This window comes from Excalfactoria chinensis, chromosome 8, assembly GCF_039878825.1.
Source record: "Excalfactoria chinensis isolate bCotChi1 chromosome 8, bCotChi1.hap2, whole genome shotgun sequence".
Lineage (NCBI taxonomy): Eukaryota > Metazoa > Chordata > Aves > Galliformes > Phasianidae > Excalfactoria > Excalfactoria chinensis.
The window spans coordinates 22,527,235-22,536,742 of NC_092832.1; the positions used below are offsets into that span (position 1 = coordinate 22,527,235).

Here is a 9,508-nt window from a genome sequence, read left to right on the forward strand (position 1 = left end):
TCACGTGGAATTCCAGACTCCCATGACACAATATGAGGAAAACAAGAAGTTATCTTCCCGTTCTCCCTAACACTTCTATACAGTCCCACCCTGACTTCTCCAAACTTCCAATTGTGCGTGGTTTATCATACTGAACCTCGGCTTTAATTCTCCAAAGCAGGAGAGCTTCCTGAATGTCAGAAATATTACATTCGGCAGCCTTCAACATCCAACATACATATCACCCACGCTCCTGATACGCATTTTGTGCTTTTCCTATTTGCCTTTCCCACTCTAAATTAAACAAGATAAGTAGCCATAGTTGGAAGGTCAGAAATAAACCTCTTCTCCTTGGCTATAGCTTGAGTTCTCCAAGAGATGACACTGCTAGATACCAACGCTTCCTCCTCACTGGTACTGCTATCTTGTTTCCACATTAAAGACACCTCAGATTATTACCAAAACTGGGCGTAAGAGGAAGAGATAGCCATATTCACTTTGCAATTCTCTTTAAGTAAACTCAACATCATTAATTTCATTACATCTACACAAGTTTGAAATGTCTTTAGTTATCAAAGTTCCATGTTACTTAATAAGTAGAGCCTTAATATTCAAATAAAGGATGTTGGCCTCCTCAGACACCACAGATGCAAAGCCATCTGAAAATACCCCAGTCTGATTTTGGAAACCCCCAACTTCCTACCTATGTTAAATCAATCAAACACACGTGGAAAGGGGAAAAGAAAACCTGAGGCAACTGTGAGCTCAACTGCAGGTCAAGCACGACTGCTTCTGATTCTCTGCATGAGGCCTGCAGCAGCAAAAGATCAGCCTACATACTTCTCCTGCTGGTGTAAGTAATTGATCTCACTGCAGGTGGTAACTATACCCTCCCACCCAACCCGTGCTCATTTTCACTTCCTCATACTACATCTAAACACATCCACAACACTAGATTGTAAATTTCAGAAATTACCTTCAGGTTTGCTTTACTTTGTGAAATGGTTCCTATCCAACCCACCCTCCTCCCGCTCGCCAAAAAAAGAAACCCTCACATAAATGAACAACAACAGAAAATGCTTCCTCAATTTAACCACTGATGCAAGTTGCAGTCACAATGGTTTTAAGGATAGAGGCAATTTTTTCTGTCTCTGTCAACATTAACACATTTCTATTTAGTTCCTGTTCCACGTGACCAAAAAAGTCAATAAATTCTACAATGACAGGATTACACAGCCCGTAAGCAATCATGTTTTACAGCAGAAGGCACTACAGCAGACACTCCTCCCCTCTCGCCACATAACGAGCCAGAAGAGCCCGTGCCCATTCAACAGCCCACGGAATCAGTTACTGCTCTGTGCGAACTTTTTCCCCTCCGCAGCAAGGGGATGTTTCCAACTTGAAATGATTGATGATTTCCTCAAAAGCTCCACGGGGGAATAACTGCAAACTGAGCAGCCTTGCTCAGAACTTGGTAATTGCCTCACGCGTGCTTCATGAGTCACACTTATTTAGTAGCTTTGTTTTTTGTTCGAATAAACGTGACAATGGATGGTGGGATTGAAGCACCGCAGCAACCAATACAGGCCTGCCAGGTCGTAGTGAAAGCGCCCCTGTCCCTGCTGCACGAACCAGCCCCGCTAGCATTTTATTGCCTATCGAACCTCTAAGGAACGAGAGCCTACATGCCAAAGCGGTGTCCCCACGGCACACAGGTAGCCGGAAACGAGGTAACGCCTTCCACACCAGCACCTCCGTTGCTAAACCACCGCCGGAACATCAGAACATCAGGCGCAGCCCACGGCCCCTCCTGAGCGCACAGCCGGCGGGCGCTGCCACCGGACCCGGCCCACCGCCTCGGAGCACCGCCGTGCCCCACGGCTCCGCCACCCGCAGGGCGGATCTGGGGTTCGTTCTCCGTTCGTTCCGTTGAAGCCAGACGCACTTTCCCCGAGACAAAAGCCCCATCGCGCTGACAGCCGCCGCAGCCCTCTGTGGGCCGCTCCCCGGCCGAGGGACAGCGGGGGCCGTGCCCAGGCCGCGGGCAGAGGCACCTTAGAGCCGCGCGGGGCCGCGTTGCGGAGCCGGCAGCGCCCGGCCGGCTCGGGGCTTCCCGCACGGCCCGCCCTCGCACCGCACCGCGGCCGCCACCTGACAGCGCGGGGCCGCTAGCGCGGGGTTCGCACAAAGCCGCGGGCTGAGGCGGCGCCGAACCGCTCCTTGGGGGCCGCGCCGCTCGCCTCCAGCCCCGGGCCCCCGCTGCTCCGTCCCGAGAGGCGGCGAGCCTCGCCCCGAGAGAGGCGGGCGGCCCCTTCCCCGCGGCGGGAAGTACCTGTGTCAGGGAGAGGTGGGCGGCCATGCTGCTTCCATCATGCACCGGCCGGGCCGCAGGAAGGACGCGCCGCGACCCAGCACTCGCAGCCCAACTTCGGCAACTTCCCCGGACGGCCCCGGCCAAAACCCGGCACCGGATCCCCGCCCGCCGGCCCGGAGCCGGAGCCTCCGCCCGCAGATGGCAGCGGTAACGCAAACCCGGGCGACGGAGCGCCGCTGGAGCCGGAGCGCCGAAGGTGGCTGCAGCAAAAACCCGGAGCCGGAGCGATGAGCTGATATGGATCGGGTCTCGTATTCGGCTCCCAGTCCTTCCCGTGCCGCCGCTGGCCCTAATGCTTCACGCGTCCCGAAACCTCTGGCTCAACCATCGCCTCAGACCAGAACTGCGGCAACTTTGCGACTTGGGTTGTGACAGTCGGGAAAAGGGACCAAGGGGAAGCGGCGTGGGTCCGGCAGGGCGTGCTGAGCTGACGCATCCCCCGGCAGGGTCGGTCCCAGCCATAGGCGCAGTGCCGCAGGGCCTGGCCTCGCACAGGAGCTGCCCCCGTACCTGTTCCCTCCCACTCAGCAGCTATTTTGGCCGCTCCTCTGACCGCTTTGCACTACCACAAACTGAGGGTGAGGAAAAGCATCCTCAGTTTTGTACTCGATCCAAAGATGCACCAGGTACAAGTCTACCACTCAGAGCAGAGGGCGTTATCAGGAATCATATCTATTGGAAAGGCTTTGCAGTGTGCACTGTGTCTTCCTCTGTTCTTCCTACCACTGAAACCCATTTCCAGCTCAGTTTCATGCTCATGCTAATACTCACACCCACCTCTGCAGCCTGTCATTCCTCAGTCCTTGTTAGCTGCTATCTACATCTGCCATGGGACACGTGGGATCCCTCCTCACCTCTTCTCTAATAAAGGCTTTCCAGAAGCTCTGCTTTGCTGACCTCTTTTTGAGTCATCCCTTCAGCAAGAAAAATAGGTGATATAGAAGAGAATATTAAAGGCAAGTAGTATAATGTATTCACACCACTCACGCTGATTGTCACATCTCTACCTTGTGTTCATTTCCTCTGGAGTAAAATTCCTAGAAAACAGCTCAGGCTTTTATCTTTGTAGGTTGATTTTTTCATCTGTGATTAAAATTGGAATGCTATCCCACAATAATTAGTACCTGGAAAATAAACCAGAAGAATGTGAAACCGCAGCTGTGTCTCCATGGGACGGCAGTATTGGAGCTTGTCATGGGGCACAGAAGTGAATGAGAGTGCTGGAACCCCATAAACTGCCAGAGGCTTGGGGTAGGAAGCTGGAAGCTAACGGGTAGCTCTGGAGATGTGGTTCTGGTCCTCTAAAGCCCAGCTCCTCTTTCAATACATGTGGTCACCAAGCGTGACCGCTCAGCCTGGAGTCACAGTGCAAGAATATTTTAATGAGATCCATTGCTCTCCCTGGAAATAACATCTAAGTGTCCATGCCTCCCTTTATTATAGCGTTGTTTATGGCTCTGCACACAGGAAGCCCACTATTTTTCTTCCCAAACAACATGTAGGTATTCTGCGTGACCTGTTCTGCTTGTTCTAGGAAAAACATTATTACAGCCCATGAATGCTCCGGATGCTGACAGGAGCGCTGACTCACTCCTGCCTCCTGCACACCTCAACATGAAATGACTTAGCCAGCTTTCTGGCATTTCAGCACAAGGCAGTACAGGAGCTCCAATACTATAGACACCAAATGGAGGATTGAAATTGTGAGATAAAACCCCTTGGATTTTCAGAGAACAAAAAGAAGTGTATGTACAAACACACAGCATCATGGGGGAAAACAAAATGCAATTCTCTGATAAAAACAAGTGGAAACAAAAGAGAATTGCTCTCAGGTAAGCACAGACTGTCTTAGGCTTCTTTCAGAAAGTCAAGCAACAGCCGGGCTCCTGACACACAGCAGCATTTTACCACACGTCTGGTACTGACAGGTCCCTCCTGAGAAGTGAGATCAGCACAAAACTCTGGTGACCTTTTGGACTGATGGTATCAGAAGTGTCAGGGTACTTTCCAGGACCTGTGACACAAGTTGTTTTAGGAGATCCCAAATGCAGGTGTGTCTCTAAACAGTAACACACCCCAAGATATGCTCGAGGTGCTCTCTATTTTATACACAGCTGCAGTCTTGTGGACGTAGGAGTCCTGATAGGCTGTTATGTTTTAAGGCCACAAGAGACCATTAAAATAGTCTAGCTTGACCTTCTCATAAGATTTTCCATGGGTATCTGTTAATTTTTTGCATAAAGCCTGTAATGCCCGAGTGCTACAGCGTATCTTCTCCAGAGATGCCTAGTTACCAGCAAACTTCTGAAAGCTGCATCCTAATGACTCATCTGCTTACTCCTCTTGTGCTGTGCTCTTGACTCTTTGCAGTGGTTTGCAAGCTTTCAAAGTTAGAAATGCATTGAAAACACTTTACAAGAGGCTGTGGGAGGATCAAATTCATACAAAATGGTATCAGTATTAAAGGAGCACAATAAGGACGTTAGGGTATATTTACATATTTACTCATCTGAGCACACAGTTTTCTTTTCCAGCAATCTTCTGTCACATAAAAATAGAGTACAGGATGGAATAATTGGTTTTACCTCTGTTTGGGGGAAACAATGCCATTTGTACTGCAAATACTTAGAAACCCAGATAGCAAAACAATTTCTGAATGGTGATATTTAGAATTCTTATTAAGAGACCAGAAATTTATAAGGCTGTAAGCATATTTTCTCTAATTTGTATGGGCCAATCTCATGGGGCAACACCTCAAGCTGCAAAAGAATTAGATAAAATGTAGATATTTCTTAAAAATACGAACTTGATCTCTAATACAGTGGATGGATGACACACAGCAGAATAACATTTTTCACAAGGAATTTAACTTTTAGCTCAAGATCATGCTTGGAAACCAGAAAAATCTTCAATGGCATTAATTTGACCATAGGTTTAACAGTTGAAGATGCAGCCATTCCTTGTAAAGCTTAATCTATACTTGGACAGAAATAGAACAAGCACTACCACTGATGCAATGGCAACAGTCTTCATTATAAATTAAACACATCAATACTGTAATGTGTGTTGTATATTCAACAATAGTGAAGATTGAAAACTAATATGCTTACAAATCAGCAAGCAAAAAAGCTTATCCTTTGTTCTGTTTTTCCTGAGGCGTGTTGTCTATACCTTAAGTCCAGGGAATGCAATATTTGCCTTTCCAATACAATTACAGGTCTACTGTGTTTTAAAATGAATATATTTTAAAAATCTACACACTGAACTCCCAGCATATCCCTAACATCAAACAAATCCACTCTGCCCATCAGAACGATTCTTAGTTTGTTTCAGAATTATGGGATACACTGAGCCATTAGGTAAGAGAATGTGTTGTTGAACCCTAAAATTGTTTTTCTTCTCATAGAATTGTTTATCTAAGACAAACTCATGACTATGGCATTATGCCATTTTGAGGGCACTACTGTATATCCTGACCTTCTCCTTTTTTCAGTATTCCTGTTTCTTTTTCCAAATTCTTAGTTTCTTCTCAGTTTTCCTTCATTTTCTTCTATTCTTAATTAGAACCCTAAGAGAATATCAACGTGGTTTGGAAATAATGGAAATAAAATGGCATTGATGCAATATTATTGGCCATAAGACAAAAAAAAAAATTAACTTTCCCAAATCACTCACCTATTACCTGCAAGTCTTCAAGCTGAGCACTGATTCAAGCACTAAAAAAGCAAAACACACATTTAAATTCATCCTTACTCAGGACAACACAACAGACACGTATTTAATTTTACATTAGTAACAATCTTTCCAACGTTTAAGTCATGTTCCACTTGGTTTCAGCAATAACCTCTCCCATGTACATGAACTACAGTGATGAGACCAACTGTTAGGTGGGCTATGGTACCGTGACTGCCAAAGAGATGGTGAGAAGATAGGTCAAAAGCCATAAGAACAATGGAAAAGCAATGGCATTTGAAAAGGTTTTAATGATTTTGCCCTCAGCAGACAAGGCTGATTTAACTGTGTTAGCTAACCATGATTAAGCTACATTTAAAACTGTGCTAATTAAAACGTATGTTCTCAACGCCTTTGTTACTATGGAGGAGATCATAAATTATTGACAATAGTGAGCAAAGAAAGCAAAGCATTACTTGCCTCCATTGGTATCAGGCATATATGCTGTAAGAGAGACTGCAGGCTGCACTTTGTGAAGGCTATCAGACAGTATAGTGCAGTCCCTTCTGCAGATGGAAGGGATTTGGTGTGATTCAGTGGGAATTTCTTCTTGCTGCTCTCCCCCTGCTCAGCATCACTCCTGCTGTGTGTCTATAAATGAGAAACCCCCACCTTGTGGGATTATTTTTGATTTAATGCACCGTAGCAGGGAGAGAAATATGTTCTGCTTCTTGGCCAAAAATTGCACAACACTGGCAGACAAAGTGTTCCTTTAAGTGCAAAACAAATAATCCCACTGGTGTCACCGTGTAAGAGTGAGGAATGCTGCCTTAAAACCTCTCGATTTCTTGAACTACTGACAAGTAATTAAACACATCACCTTTCCTTTTCCATTCTTCTAAATCAGTCTGGTATTGTGAACCCTAGCACTGCAACACAGCTGATGAGATAGCACTTAAAATATGCTCTTCAGTGAAGAATATTTTAAACATACAATAATGATCAAAGTCTGAGTATTGCCTCCTTCATGCAAAGTACGGGTGCAGTGAGAAGGTCTAAATTTAGTATTTGTTCTTGCCTGGTTGCACAAACATGCAGTTGAAATACAAAATGCCATTAGAGATGACCAAATTATTCCTTTAATGACTCATTTGTTTTCTGTTTTGCTTTGAGATTGAGTTGCAAAACTAATGCAGCAATGATTCAGCCTTAATGGAACTGTTTAAGGTGTGCATGTGAGGGATCAGATGCAAAAGAACATGAGTGAAATTTGAACTCCACCAGCTGACACGGACTTGCATAACTCTGTGACCTTACGCTTCTTTTTTATTGTTTGTTATAAGAAAATTGAAGCAGATTCACCTCTTGCATTGCAATAAAAGTAACTACAAAGGTTTGGAAATCACCCATTAAAAAGTGTTTCTAACTGAGTTTTAGTAGCACTTAAAGCTTCTGTGGAAAATATTTCCAGTGCAGTAATTACCATGACTGAGAAAACTACGCTGTGGATTTCAGTGGTCTCATGACAGCTTTTCGATGAAAGATGCTTGGTTTACAAATAAAATTGCATTTAAAAATATTCTGTCCTTTTAAATGCTTTCCAGAATTTGAAAGATAATCTGAGTGAAATCCTGCTGTTATTGGTAATATTTATTTAAATGAGATGCACAAAAGCTAATAAGTAATTAAAGAATGTATCGGTGTTTATATATACATTTGTATAACAGATCTATCTACAAAATTACTGATGATGTAAAAGTATCAAACCAGATTTTCAGATTCCTATATCAGTTTAATTTGTATAAACATGACAGATTGGTCCTCCTTTAGAAGGACAAACCCCCCGATTGCTCACCGAACAAACAGATATGAGGTAAGAAAACTATGCAAAGAACGTGGAGGTGTGAAAGAATATAATAAGAAGGTCCTTGGGATCAAACAGAGGAAGAAGCCTTGTAAACTAGATAAGACCAAATAACTACATAAGCTTTGCAGGAAAAGGGGATGTGCTCTTCCTAAAAAAAATCTCCAGGATTCAAAGGCACTCCAGTTCCAGAGCTGAAACATTCCTGATTGTCAGTCTCTTCCTGTTTACTGAAGAGATATAATTAGTTCCTGTTCAAATCAAGTTTACCCTAGGGAATTTACTTACAGAAGTGTTTGTGTAAGATGATTGAATGAGCTTTTGTCTTCTTTTCTTGTGATAGTTCTAGATGATGGTCAATTATATACACGCAGGTGAGCAGAAGAAAAAAATGCTTGGAAATCACATTATTTAGTTAACTGTGAAATGAATATATGAGTTGCTGCATTTATCCCAATTCTCTTAAACAAGGAGTAAATCCAAGGCTAGAAATGAGATGTGAGTATCCTATGCAGGTCTACAAAACAGATCTATGAGCCAAGTGACACAAATACTGGCCCCAAAATGCAAACTATACCAGTGCCTGGCAGAGATCAAGAAATCAAGGTCAAGAAAATCTACATCACTGCATTTACAAGTATCTGATGCTTATTCTTGCTTTTCAAGTCCCCTTGTTTTTGTAGTTGTGATTTTTAGGTACAAAAGATGACTGTTAACCTTAAGTTTAAAAAGTTCATCAAAGGCCTGGATCACAAAATATTTGGCATCACAAAATATTCATATCCTATTCATTAAGAAAAGCCAATACAATATCTAATTCTGATAATTTCAAATCCTTTTTACAGCATATGGAATTGCCACAATCACAGATTAAAAGCATATAGATATGTCCAATGTAGGATTGAGACATGCCTTCCCAGACTAATTTGATAGGTGAACTGAGTTGCCAATCCTGTCACACAGACACAGGCTTTGAAAAGCCTTGGTGTGATATATGGCTGGCTTTTGGAAAAGTAAGGTACAGAAAACAAAACCATTGTGCACAGTATCTCAGAAGTAGTTGGTAATTAAAAGAATGAGTCAAATGACCTATTTTGTTTTAAACAGTGTATTTATCATGCGCATTGGACAGCAAATTGGAGCAGATTGTACAGCCAGCCTTTCTTGCTTCCAAGTGAGGCTTGAAAGGGGAAGAGTATCCAAAAAGTGCTTCAGAACATAGATGAAGAAGCTTTTTATCAAGGGCTCTGACAGGCACACCAAAGCTTGGTTTGCTTGCTTGGGTTTCTAAGTCACTTAACTGGTATATTTCCAGTCAGGTAACAGTTACTGTGTTTCTTAATCAAATTTCTTCTTCAAGAAACGTTTTGGAGGCAGGACAGGGCCCTTGGCCTGCGTAACAACTGGCACAGATGAAAGTCAGCCAGATGGCTTTAGTCTAAAAGATTCCTCTTCCCAAAATATTGCAGCCACACTCTTGGCAGGTTCTAAAAACAGCAGAGAATGTCTCTTTTTGTCTCTCTCCTCCTTACTGTTATTATATATCTGACATTTCTAAATACCTATAATTTTGTCCCCTACTCTCATAGCTTTGCAGTAATTTGACAAGTTGTTCATAT

The 9,508-nt window shown here is 43.7% G+C and overlaps 1 protein-coding gene across 5 annotated transcripts in view; it reads right to left on the reverse strand.

Annotated features, from left to right (window-relative positions):
• Positions 1-2,490, reverse strand: part of EPS15 (epidermal growth factor receptor pathway substrate 15) — a 39,020-nt gene extending 36,530 nt beyond the window's left edge. For all 5 annotated transcript variants that reach the window (XM_072343924.1, XM_072343922.1, XM_072343921.1 and 2 more), the window contains exon 1: positions 2,312-2,490. In XM_072343924.1, the coding sequence (XP_072200025.1) occupies positions 2,312-2,338 (27 nt within the window). In that variant the 5' untranslated portion in view covers positions 2,339-2,490. The remainder of the gene's footprint in view (positions 1-2,311) is intronic.
• Between the last annotated feature and the right edge of the window lie 7,018 nt (positions 2,491-9,508).